Here is a 12,982-nt window from a genome sequence, read left to right as displayed (position 1 = left end):
GGTTCTTACATGCCTTCCGGGTTGCTGCTATTTAATGCTAGTCAATTTAATGCTTTATATGTTGGATCGAAAAGTAGAACCAATAACGCAACTTTCCAGTTTTCGCTTTTGATTCGAAAGCAATATTTACCAATCAAGTTTTTCTAGGTAATAAGATTGAACAGTTCCCCATTGGAACCATTTGTTAGAAAACTACTGCTGCAAACATTTAACCAACTTTCCTCTCCCTCTTTACCGTTCCAGACCTTCTGCGTGGTATCGAAGCGCTTTCGGAAGAACTACATCCATCGGTTCACGGGCACGAAAAGTTTGTTCTGGTTCACCCCGTGGAGCCCGACCCGACGTGCCTGCGTCTACTTGGCGACCAATCAGTTTTTTGACTACTTCGTCATGGCCACCATTCTGTTCAACTGCATCTTCCTAGCGATGTCGGAAACGATCGAGGAAGCAGAGTAAGAGAAGCAACCAAACATTTTCCTTTCTATTCTTATGTGTCACGGAATAATGGGAGATGAATTGCACCGTCTATTTCTTGGACAATCGCTTTTCACCCTTGCCTTTCGGTGGCCAGTAAAATGTATTGTGGGTTTTACCGTCTCGGACACATCGCCCAACGGTGCGCAGTGTCATCGACCAGCCAGTTTTATTAGAAATGTTATGAATTGAAATATTAAAAAGCTTCGAATGGCTCCGCTCGCAAAAGCTCATCAGGACCATTTCATCTTCAATGCTGAAAATCATTTTAATGGAGTTTCAAGCTCTTTGTACGCTGGATTTACTTTTGTACATCTTTGCTTGATCTCTGCGACATTATTATTTAGCCGTACATCTACGTTCCCGGGGCTTTGTCGTCCGTCGGACATTGAAGCATTGAAGAATGTCTTGTCGGCAACTTGAAATTACTTTGTCAAGACCATAAAGAAGGGAAATGATTGCATGCATTCCCAATTCGCGCGTACCCATTTCAAGAATCTTGTACGTCAGCTACGTCTCCGTTCTGATGCGGCATGGCCGTCCGACCGGGGACCGGGAACTAAGTAGAAACTTGTGAAAGCGAAACGTGCTTCGAATTTATTTTTATGGCTGCTATTACTCTTGATACACTGCACCGTGTATTTCGTGTGCTCATGTTTCATTCACCCAAGAAAGAACTGCCCCAGTTGTCTGGCGTTATCATGGGCGTCGATGGATATCGCTGAGTACAATGTCCGAACTTGATTACGAACTGATCCCGGTGCACATAAAGACTCGCAGCCAAGTTATGCAAACATCTCCCTGCCGTGTCGTCTCCAACAAGCAGCAATCGATCATCTCCAACCTTCCCATTTTCGTTTCAGGTATATATTTTTAGCAATTTACACATCCGAGATGATAATCAAAATGATAGCGAAGGGGTTTATACTAAATAAGTATACATATTTACGCAATCCATGGAACTGGCTGGATTTTGTAGTGATAACCAGCGGTTACGCAACGATAGCCTTAGATGTCGGCAATCTGGCCGGCTTGCGAACGTTTCGTGTCCTGCGAGCGCTCAAGACGGTCTCAATAATGCCCGGTAGGTGTAGTCGTAAGTGGGTGTCCCTATTCCGCCCGAAATCTGATACATTTTTTGGGATTCTTCGTGTCGTACAGGTTTGAAAACTATCATCAACGCGCTGCTACATTCCTTCAAGCAGCTAGCGGAGGTCATGACGTTGACCATCTTCTGCCTGATGGTGTTCGCTTTGTTCGCTCTGCAGGTAAGCTGCACTAGGCTAGACTTCTGTTAAGCTAATGTGATTACCACCCGGTGTCCTTAATTTCCCCAGGTGTATATGGGCGAGCTGCGAAACAAGTGTGTCAAAAATCTTCCAAGCGACTGGACGAACGTTACCCACGAGGAATGGCACATGTGAGTATTCGTTGACGTTAGCTCGATTCTGGCCGTATGATATTGATGAGAATGTGTTCTTGACTTTGGTATGTCCTGTCCGGAAACAGGTGGGTAAATGATACGCAGAATTGGATCTCTGACGAGGAAGATATGCCGATGCTGTGCGGAAATCTGACTGGAGCACGCCATTGTCCACCAGGTAAGTGTGTGGAATAGTTGCAATGGAAGAAAGTAGAATGATTTGATGTGAAACTAATACTGTTTAAGTGTTGTACTCAAAGTGCAACATGTTGGAACATGGCTATAACCAAAATAACGAATAAGCCTTTCTTGTCGATATGCTGCTGGAACTCCTCAGATGGAATTGAAACGCTTCCATTAATTAAGAGCCTTACCATCGCAAATATTAGCTCATTGCTTCAAGGTCGTTTCTAGTATTAAATTGAATTACAATCCGAAAGGCCCATTCCCTCTAGGGCATTTTAACTTCGTAATGAAATCAATCAATACTCTAATTCGTCTCTGAGAGTGGCGTTCTTCAGCATTGACAACTCCTCTGCAGCGGGAAATGTGATGCAACGAAGATTTGCCATTCCATCCTGTCGCGTTGAATGAAGAAAGATTGAAAATGCAAAACATACACCCCCGTCGCTTCTGGCTGTGTAGCTTTCTCCACAGCATCAGGCAACATACGGTGGCCTCAGCTTCTCAGTGGGCAAATAAATCGCTTACCGTTCGTATGCATCAGTAAACCATATCCCCCCCCTGCCTGCCTTCCTCGCAAACCCGTAGCATATGGTAAACGGATCTTCGGAATTGACATTTTGGCACCATGGTTTGATGTCGTTCCATCGTGTGCTTCATGCATGTGCAGCTAATCCGGTACCAGGTCCTCTAGCGCCCGTTCATCAAGCCACACCAACCGCACTCGGTGATTGAATCAGGTTCGATCGAACGATGCATGCAGCACGTCTTTTATCCGGACCAGCTCATTGCATCGAATGAATGTTTACGATTATTTATTGAAAATTTGTACCGACAAGCGGAGGGAACTGGCGGTCGGCGGCGTATTGTGTGGGTAGTCCACCCGACGACAGTAACGTTGCATTTATGGTCCCACGAGCATAGTCCCTTTTTGTCTCGTACCTGGGCGCACCTATTGTGTGATTAGATGGATGCAGTGTACTGCATCCCAGCCGTTTGCAAAGCAGGACGCATTATGCATACGGTACAGTACAGAGCTTTACATAATCCATTAGCCCTTCGTTGTACAATAGTTATCGCTTATCCGGATGCGGTATCTTTATCGTGATGTGAAGGTCGTTCACCGACAAATTTGCGATTTGTATCTATATTTGTACACCGCCTTTTTTTTCCTTCCCCAGAGTACACGTGCCTCTGCATTGGAGAGAATCCTAACCACGGCTACACGAACTTCGACAACTTCATGTGGTCGATGCTGACCACCTTCCAGCTGATCACGCTCGACTACTGGGAGAATGTATATAATATGGTAAGTGTGGAGGGAATGAAGCGGGAAGTAAACCTGTTAAAAAGGATTATTTATTATTGAAATCTCGGCTAAGCTAGTTGGATTAATATTTATTGGTTCCATTCAACTTAAATTATTCAGTTTCTTTTCAATTCTGCAAAGGGGTTTCTAGTAGTTTGAAGCTGGTTTTTAAATATTATATTATCTGATGTATAGATTGTGAATCGATTCTCTTCTTTTTTATCAGCACAACAACCTAGACCAAGAGGTCTAGGTCTTTCCTTTTTAGGCTTTGTTTAACTTTATTACACAAACTTCATCACTCCTGCGTACGGAGGATTGGTCCGGATAGGATTTTGACGCGGTCCTGTCGTTTGAAAATCGGTTCCGCTACCATTACACCATATTTTACCATATTTAAAATAATAAAACTTCATTAACCCGTCCATTAACGAACAAACCACAACACGAAAGGATTTTCCTTGCCTAACGTAGGAGCAATTTGTACACAATTGTGCCCGTTTACCTTAATCATAGCTAAATTTTATCCAACAAATTCGTAAGAAAAGCCTTCCCTTCGGTAAACATTTCTGCAGTGGCGTATTGGAGCCACACGTAGCCAAATAAATCGGCCTAACGAAGGCATATTGTTGCGCGGTACCGTCGCCGCAGCAAGGATAAAAAGCTAAAGCCCAACACCAAAACGGATGATCGATTCCCGCGGGGGTGAAATTTATTTCACTCAATGCATCAACACACACCCACCCACTCTCACCCGAACCCACAGCTAAGCTCGGTACCCGGTGTTGTTTTATTTTACATTTCCCAACCCTCCTTTTTTTTGCGGGGTTCGGGTGGTTTTTTGTTGCTTTTGTTTGGTACTCATTTAAACGTACCGCAAAATACGGGATCCGATTTAAACAAATAAAAATTGTGCAAAACATTCAATGTGTGGGTTTGGGCGATTTTTTTTTGTCTCCGCTCTCTCCTTTGCAAAGTCATCCTTCATCTGGGCTTCGGCGGTATACGGATTGTGTGTAGAAGCAATTTGTCTCCCGCCTGGCACTTCCCGTTTGCTTTCCCGACGGAAAGCACCATTAATCTTTTGCTTGTGTTCAACTTTTCGCATTCGAGTTTGCTTTTAACACCGCATCACACAATTGTGCAGGTTTTCTTTTATTTTCTTTTCCACGTCAATTGTGTTTCTGGTCTGAAGGGGGAATGTTTTTTTTCCCCTGCTCCGACTTTCGCCAGATGGAAAAACGAATGCCTTAATCATCGATGTTGAAGCAGCTGGTAGTGGTTTATAGAATTATCCTTTTTCGGGCGGGCAAAAGAAACGAACGTTGCTCGACAGAGCCGCCAATAAAGGCAGCAATTTTATTGACGCGAGCTGTACACATTGATCTAATAATTCGTTGTAATTTTGATTTTTCCTGCTGTTTTCTCCCCCTCTCCAGGTCCTGGCAACGTGCGGCCCTATGAGCGTGTCATTTTTTACGGTGGTTGTGTTTTTTGGTTCCTTCTACTTGATTAATCTGATGCTGGCCGTCGTGGCGTTGAGCTACGAAGAGGAAGCCGAGATCACGCAGGAGGTAAACACCGGCACAAGTCACATTTGTCCAAAAAGTCCTAATGTGCATGCCTTTAATTACGCCCAATCAACAGGAACGGCGCAAGGATCTGATTGATCATCGAGACGATTCGACGTTCAGCTTCGATCCCGCCAGTCTCAATGTGAAGCAGCTCAGCAAGCAGCAACGTAAAAAGATTGACGCACGGAAGGGCGTTCTGCTCGCGTCCTACTCGCGCAAAAAGACTCGCCGAAGGAAAAAGGGCAAGGAGGGCAACGGGAACAATCATGTGAGTAGAGTCGGTTGTTGCGATGGGAACACATTGCGCCACGGGTGACTTAAACGCTGGCTGCATGTGCGTATTTTGCAGAGTAAGAGCCGCTCGGTAACGCCAAGTCCGACTCCCAGCCCACGGCACAGCATTGTGCGGCCCCAGGCGTTGGCGGTACAAAGGACAAAGGGCATCCTAACGGTGGGACCTCCCGTTCAGCAGCAACCCCAGCCACAGCAGCAACCCCAACCCCAGCTGCAACAGCAGCAACAGCAAGCTCAACAGCCACAGCAACAGCAGCAGCAAAATAATAACACGTTACATCCTTTGGGTGGGTACAAATGTCCTTGATGTTTTAGCTTAGTCCTTCGGAAAAGGAACAATATCTTTTACCCGATAACACTTCTCAACCGACATTGTTTGTGGATTACAAAACGGTACGAGAATCACCAAGCCAACATAGAACCCGAAGCTCTTTCTTTGGTAACAACTCCAATCAATCATCATTAATAAGAACATCAATCTTCGAACAGAAATGAACCGTTCGGTCTGAGAAGCAAAAATCTGCCAGTGGAATAACTCAATTCTACTTTTGGTTTGATTTATCTCAGGATGAATACTCCTTGACCTAGGAAAACAACCTATAAAGCCATCTTTTCCGTTCATTTCCACCACAGGACCTAACTATCGGGGTCAGCTATTACTGTCCAGCCGGCAGGGAAGTTCGAATGCGAGCGAAGGAGGCGTTAACCGGGAGTCATCGCTGGATGATTCCGGCGTGGTGGACGATCACGAGGAACAGGACGTGACCGGTGACCCGGGCGAGCAGGTCAGTAGCGAGGGAAGCAAACAGGAAGAACCATCTCCATTCGGACAACTGCCTATCTTATCCTCAGGAGTGTAATCATTTTTCACACATCCATACATTGCTATTCTATACCTTCTGCACCCTTATCCGTACATTCATCGCTAACCGTTCTTTATTTACCCGTGGGGTATTTTGAGACTTTGTGTGTTAATGATGAGCATCCTCGGCACATGGTACATCATAGTCCTTTTGTTTTAAAATTGTACCAAGCTTGGGCTACCTTACCTACCACGTCCTGAACGTAGCACATTCAACCCAACGTTTAAACATACTAAATATTTCATCCGACATGCGCTCCATGAATGCTCTTTAATTGCACGGCTTCAACACGGCAGCATCACAAGCTGCACGGGCATCCGGTACACCCGATGTCCCAGTTAGCGCAACAGCAACCTCCGCCTTCCGTGGTACAGCAACCGTTACCACAGTCCCAGCTATCGTTGCCGCTGCAGCAGCGGGAAGTGACGCCCGTCACGCTCGCACTGTCCCCGAGGGAGGTTAGGATAATAAAGTGTAACGGGAATCTGGCGAAACTCAAGCAGCAGAACGTGTACGGTCTCCATCCGGAGTACTTATCTCAAATTGTTGTACTAGGTAAGTGGTAGGACGGACTATGGGGGATGAAAACCGATTTGCTACACTGATTGTGTTTCGTTGTTTTTGTTCCTTCCAACCATTCGAAAATGGAGAAGACGATCTTCCTGATAGAAATTGTGATAGCTGTGTTCAATGTTGCATCGATTACGAGGGATGGTTGCAGTTTCAAAATTGTTTATATAAGGTAAGACGTGTGAGGCTTCCTGCAACAGTTCGCTTATGAATTAATTTCACTCTTTTCCTCTTTACAGATTGTTAAAGATCCGTTGTTTGAGCTAGGTATCACACTATGTATTGTTTTAAATACAATGTTTTTAGCACTAGAACACCACGGGATGAACGCAAACGTGCGCGATGCGTTGGATATTGGCAATAAGGTTGGTTGCAATCGATCATATGGTCAACTCGCTTCAAGGAACTAATGCAATTGGGGGAATTTCTCGATTCTTTCCACCCAGGTTTTTACATCCATTTTTACTCTAGAATGTATACTGAAGGTGATGGCACTGTCGAAGGATTTTTTCCTGTGCGGTTGGAACATATTCGATCTGATCATCGTCTCGGTTAGTCTGCTCGATCTGATCTTCGAGCTGATAGAGGGACTGACGGTGTTACGAGGTTTAAGATTGGTGGGTTTCGCGACAATGCTGGCAATATTTCTCAATACTTTCTATACCCAATTTACCTCTCTTTCGTTCACATCATGCAGTTACGGGTACTGAAACTAGCACAATCATGGACCACAATGAAGGTCCTGCTAAGTATTATCATATCGACAATAGGTGCTTTAGGTAATCTTACCTTCGTGTTGGTGATTGTTATCTATATTTTTGCTGTTATCGGCATGCAGTTGTTCTCGAAGGATTACACTCCGGACAAGTTTGCACCGGACCCGGTGCCAAGGTACGCACATGGAGTTGACCAAGATGTTGGGAGTATCCTGAACTAATCCGTTCTTCCTCGTTCCAGATGGAACTTCAATGATTTTTTTCACTCGTTTATGATGATTTTTCGTATTCTTTGCGGGGAGTGGATTGAGCCCCTGTGGGATTGCATGCGAGCAGAGGAGGAGGTATGTATTGTAACTTTCCTGCGGATGAAATCGATTCCGTTCCTATGATATTATCTTACCTTTAATTAATATCTTCGGAAAACAGGAAGGAGCATCGTCGTGTTTTGCCATCTTTCTACCGGCGTTGGTGATGGGCAACTTTATGGTACTGAACTTGTTCTTGGCCTTGTTGCTCAACAGCTTCAATTCGGAGGAGTTAAAGTCGAAAAAGGAGGTAAGACCGGGCGCTTACGCAAAGCATTGTGAGGATGTTAGGACATTCGGTCATCATTTCATATACATTGTGATGGTTGGTTGATGTGTGTTGTATCATCGATCAGCAGCGCTTTCATCAATCCATCTTCATTAGGCGTATGGTTAGATGTGTGTCCTTAGATTTCATTTTGTGTGTACGTGTGCGTGTATGTGTGAGTATGTGTTTAGTGTATGTACCCTGAATGTATAGTGCATCTAGGTGCGTCATAAAATCGTTCCATACCGCCGTGTTTCCATAATCTCATTAAACATCGCATCACACAAAACAAACACAGAAAAAAAATATCACAATGCAAATAAAAAGCTGCCAATACACCAATGACACTAATAAAAGTTGCAATTTAATGTAGACTATCAGTTTTACCTTTATACAAATCCAATATGGCATGTGTCAATCAGCAGCAGAAGTTAATCAGAAATAGTAGTTAAGATAATGGTTAAATTTGAAAGTACACTTCTTGAAACATTTCCGGATCCATCGTTATTGCGATACATTAGGACATTATTGCCAATATAAAATTTACACTGCAGAAGACACATGCTTTTCTTTAAAGCATTTCCCACACGAGTAATAGAACTTAACGACACCAAATTCCACCGAGCCGCACAGTCATCTTACCGCCAACACATCAGCTCTCATCCACTCATCCGAATGAAGTACTAAATTCGATCGAACGTATACAAATTTATGTGTGTATATATATCTTTTCCCCCTCTCTTCAAAATTCAACCCCAATCATCAACTACTACTACTCGACCAACTTCTTCCCCCTTCCTGTGATGGCCCCCGGTTCAACAACCGCATATTGCAAACCAAACAAAACAAAACAATACCAAACTCTGTTTTATACATTTGCTGTGCATCTGGAACAAAAAAAAAACCACCACAACTACACACGTTTCTCTATGCAAATGCCAACCTTCCAACACGCATTTGACTACCGCCATCACACTGCCAATTGGAACATCACTCTATTCCGTGCCCACCAACTACTACTACACTCCAATCTGTCCTATCTGTCCACGATCCACGTAAACTGCCTGTGTGTTGCCTGCTGGTTGTGTTAACTGTGCAATGTGTTCCACTCACTACCTTCTGCGAACTACTAACTGCTATCTGTACTGTACTGACATCGACAACGCATCAACAAACAAACTACTTCTACTATTTCCAACCACGCGGTATTCTTCCGTACCTTACACACACATACACAACCAACCCGTACAATTTCTCGCCACTGTGTATGCGTGCACGTTTCTTCTTGCATCCACGTGCCAACCCATCCCGTACGTGTGTGTGTTTGTGAATTCAATGTGAAATAGAGTTTCGAACAGGTAAATTCTAACTTTCTTTATTGGTTCTGCAGCTGGAGAGGTACCGAAAGGATGCCTTTCATCGAGCACCAAACACCTCAAAATTGTAGAGCAGCACAGACGTTTCCGTAGTAGTAATTATAGGGGATTTAGTTACCCCGTAGTTGATCCTTCTGATTATGTAATAAAGCGAAGGATTTTGTGTACATTAGAATAACAGATACCTGGCCGCTAGTGTTAACAATAGTTTGTAAATAACGTTATGAAATGCCTAGTTTTGCACCCTTGTTGTTATGTAGGTATAGAACTCTTGTAGAAGCACGTTTAGCACCTGTAATTGTTACATAACAGTTTGAAAACATTTCCATTTGTCACACTGCAAACTTATCACTAAACTTGTTTTACTTCTTCGACCACCCTGGATCCTGCCGCTGCTTAATCCTGCCTTACCATCGTGAAGGAAGTGGGCGAAGACTCCAAATTGGCGCGCAGCTTCGAGCGCATACGATCGATCGTGCGCAAGAAGCGTAACGCCAACAAGGAGAAGAATGACAACTACGCCAACACCAAGCTGGAACAGCTGGTCAACGAGATTGTGATCAAGCAGCGCGAGGAGAAGAAGAAGCACAAACAAACGACGCTCGAGATGCAGCCGCTGCCGTCCTCGCAAACGCTTCCAGCGTCCGATCTGCAATCGGCACCGCTGCAGCAGCAGCAAAAGTACATGAGCCTGCCAAAGGAGCTGGTACCACCAGTCGACTACCGCATCCCGGGTGGACCAATCTATAGCCAAAGCTATCAGGTAGAGGATCAGCCTCAAGTTGTTGTAAGCATGCGCCTGTGATCGGTGTTTATTGGGATGCCTAGTATTCTTGCACGTTGTGCCCACCGCCCATCTAAACTGTGTTTGATTTTGTTCCACAGGAATCGCTTAATCGGCCCGTGTCTGGATCGGATTTTTGTTACGACATTCCACTGAAGGATCGTCCACTGCGGACGATCTCCGGCAGTCAGGAGACGGTGTCCCAGATGGATGATCAAGCGTTACCGCGGGACGACAACCATCAGCAGCAATCGGCACACCCGGGCGTTCCGCCAAAACAGCAGCAAATTTCCGAGGTGGAGCGCAAGATTCTACATCAAATGTCTTCCGGTTTCGGCACGCAGCAGAGTAAGGACGAACCAGGGCCAATAATGGCGGGCGAGTCCGGAGAAATGCGGAGCTTTCCACCATTACCAACTTCCGAGTTTGATCCGAACGATCGATCGATACACATCGCCGACACAGCCCAGCCGTACGACGAAGCATACCTGCAGTATCAGAAGTCACTGCTGAACCGGTCCCCCAGCTACCGCAAGTCGCTGGACAAGATTTCGTCCAAGACGTCCAGTGCCAGCTCGTCACTTGCGAACTCGCTGGCTGCCAAATGTCACTCTCCGCTCGTGCAGGAGGTACTGAACGCCGGCTCGACGTATCTAAGGAACAGCAACATCTCGCTCATACAAACGCCAACGCCCGTAGTGTCTAGACGTGAGGATAATCATTTTTTAGTAGCCGATAGAACCAGCCAGGCGCCCTCGCTCGGGCCCTCGGTCACGCAGTCACCGCTGATGGGTGGCAGTGGGGGTAGTGGAGTTGCGTCCGCCCATCAACGATCACCGAGCACGAGCAGCAGCCTGCGGAAGGCGATCGCCGCAGCAAACCGCCTATCGGATCACTCGCTCAACACGCTCTCGATCGACCACGATGAGCTGATCAATCAGATGAATCTGAAGGACGAGTTGCTAAACTGTGAGCAGAAGGAACTGTTTCAATTTCTGAACGATGAGATCGATGGCAGCAATAACTATTTTAGCGAAACGGTCGGGTTCAGCAGTGCAATTGTTGATGCGGACACGGAGAGCTTGCTGCTGAATTCGCGCAAAGACGATGTGATCTACTCGCCCGATCGAAAGATCTCGAACGGGAGTCTGAAGTCAAACTTGAGCAGTATCTCGAACTCCATCTTCCAGGCCTTGGAGTGCCGGCGTGGGGGTAGTATCAGTAGCTCTAATGTGGACAATAATAAGGCTCATGTTCACTATCCAGGCACGGCGCGTCCAACGATCGCGATCGACAATGGGAGTCTGCAGTCGCGCAGGGACAGCGAAGACAAGGAACCACTGGTGAAAACGTCCGAGTTTGACGAAATCATTCATAGTTTCGAGACGGAGCTAAAGAGCTTGAAGTCCTTGTCGCTGGGACGTAGCCAGTCGCAAACGGATCAAGGATCGCCGGAGCGTGAGCGTCGCAACTCCGATAGTTGTCCGGTAAGGCCACCAATACTCGAGGAAGTGGTAAAGCTTCGCAGGCCTAAATCCAAATCGAGCACCGTGTGCAACTATCGCGGCGAAGGCACCGGTCCAGTTACGGCGGGTGTGCATGGGTCTGGTGGTGGTGGTAATCGTAGTAGCGGAAGTAGTAATGGTAGTGGAGGCACCGATCAATCTGACGGAAGTGCACAGCAGCGCAGTGAGGCTTCAAAGAGGCGCAGCCTGGAGAAGCAGCGCAACATCACGGACGAGGAGTTCAACATGGGGTTTGAAATAAAGAAACTATGCGATCAGCTTCAGGCACCGTTTGCGCCGAGCGGAACCGTGTCCAACGAGCACAGCCCACAAAGTGCGAACGGGGTAAACTTGGGGACCGGGAACATCAGCACGATCCCGATCGTGTTTCGGCGCAAGAACGATTTTCACAGTAGCTTCGATCGTATCAAGCGCTTAAGTTTGATCGAGCGCGTGGAGGAGTCGAAAGACGAGGAGGAACATCAAGCACAACCACTACCGAAGGTATCGAGTGAGAAGCTACCGCGAAAGAATCTCTCCAAGGATCGGTTGGAAACTCTGTCGCTCAAAAGTAGCTACAGTGTGGAAAATACGAATCAGGCACTAATGGAAGGTACCCGACAGCTCGGAATCAGCATTCAGGAGTTTCAGCGAACGATCGGTCAAGAGGCGGGATCGATTCCTACCGGACCGGATGGTGCGACGGGTGAGCAGGCAGCCGAGAAGAAACCACCGTTGAAGAAAACGGTGACATATGGCGATACTTCTAGGCAGGATAGCTCGCAGCACGTAACACCCAAGCGAACGCCTTACAAATCGTACGACTCGGATGCCCCACGTGAGTGTATAGTGTGAGAGCTACGGAACAGTGGAGCCAATTCGTAATTGGGGTTTCTTTATGTCACTTCCTTCTCTTTAGTGAATCTAGCGGGAAAGCCTTGGCACTGTCTGGTTTCTTACGTGGACGACATCACCGTCGGTGGTCGTCGGAACTCGCAAGGGGTCTACGAGGATCCAATGGCTTTCCCCAGTTTCGGGCGGCGTAAGGCACCGAAAATTCCGCAAGATTGCTTTCCCCAAAAGTGCTACGAAAAGTGAGTAGTGTCCGTCGATTCTGGTCCACTACACTCTCCTTCGATGTTCGATGATCGTAGTGGTCCCGGAATGTGGTTTTGTGTGTGTGTGTCTTCTCACTTTTCGTCCGTGTGTTTGATTTCCGTTCATTTATTCAATGTGTAATTTTTTCTTCGTGAATGCTAATCGATCTTCCCAACGTTTATCACACACCAAAAACACTTATTACTTGTTCAAACATATTCAAAAACCGTGTCGTTT

The 12,982-nt window shown here is 46.2% G+C and overlaps 1 protein-coding gene across 2 annotated transcripts in view; it reads left to right on the top strand.

Annotated features, from left to right (window-relative positions):
* Window positions 1-375: 375 nt before the first annotated feature.
* Window positions 376-12,982, top strand: part of LOC128715586 (sodium channel protein 60E-like) — a 19,635-nt gene continuing 7,028 nt past the window's right edge. Inside the window, exons 1-21 of one of the 2 annotated variants that reach the window (XM_053810494.1) lie at window positions 376-452; window positions 1,338-1,558; window positions 1,636-1,742; window positions 1,812-1,894; window positions 1,984-2,075; window positions 3,262-3,389; window positions 4,829-4,963; window positions 5,037-5,231; window positions 5,313-5,544; window positions 5,891-6,042; window positions 6,417-6,675; window positions 6,774-6,862; window positions 6,930-7,055; window positions 7,137-7,307; window positions 7,388-7,581; window positions 7,648-7,750; window positions 7,836-7,964; window positions 9,329-9,340; window positions 9,780-10,145; window positions 10,244-12,485; window positions 12,567-12,741. In XM_053810494.1, the coding sequence (XP_053666469.1) occupies window positions 391-452; window positions 1,338-1,558; window positions 1,636-1,742; window positions 1,812-1,894; window positions 1,984-2,075; window positions 3,262-3,389; window positions 4,829-4,963; window positions 5,037-5,231; window positions 5,313-5,544; window positions 5,891-6,042; window positions 6,417-6,675; window positions 6,774-6,862; window positions 6,930-7,055; window positions 7,137-7,307; window positions 7,388-7,581; window positions 7,648-7,750; window positions 7,836-7,964; window positions 9,329-9,340; window positions 9,780-10,145; window positions 10,244-12,485; window positions 12,567-12,741 (5,273 nt within the window). In that variant the 5' untranslated portion in view covers window positions 376-390. Of the gene's footprint in view, window positions 453-1,337; window positions 1,559-1,635; window positions 1,743-1,811; window positions 1,895-1,983; window positions 2,076-3,261; window positions 3,390-4,828; window positions 4,964-5,036; window positions 5,232-5,312; window positions 5,545-5,890; window positions 6,043-6,416; window positions 6,676-6,770; window positions 6,863-6,929; window positions 7,056-7,136; window positions 7,308-7,387; window positions 7,582-7,647; window positions 7,751-7,835; window positions 7,965-9,328; window positions 9,341-9,779; window positions 10,146-10,243; window positions 12,486-12,566; window positions 12,742-12,982 lie in introns of both variants that reach the window. The other variant, XM_053810493.1, reaches the window with a different exon arrangement.

This window comes from Anopheles marshallii, chromosome 3 (assembly GCF_943734725.1).
Source record: "Anopheles marshallii chromosome 3, idAnoMarsDA_429_01, whole genome shotgun sequence".
NCBI classification, from domain to species: domain Eukaryota; kingdom Metazoa; phylum Arthropoda; class Insecta; order Diptera; family Culicidae; genus Anopheles; species Anopheles marshallii.
Note: the sequence above shows the minus strand (reverse complement) of the source record. Positions and strands in the feature narration are given on the sequence as shown.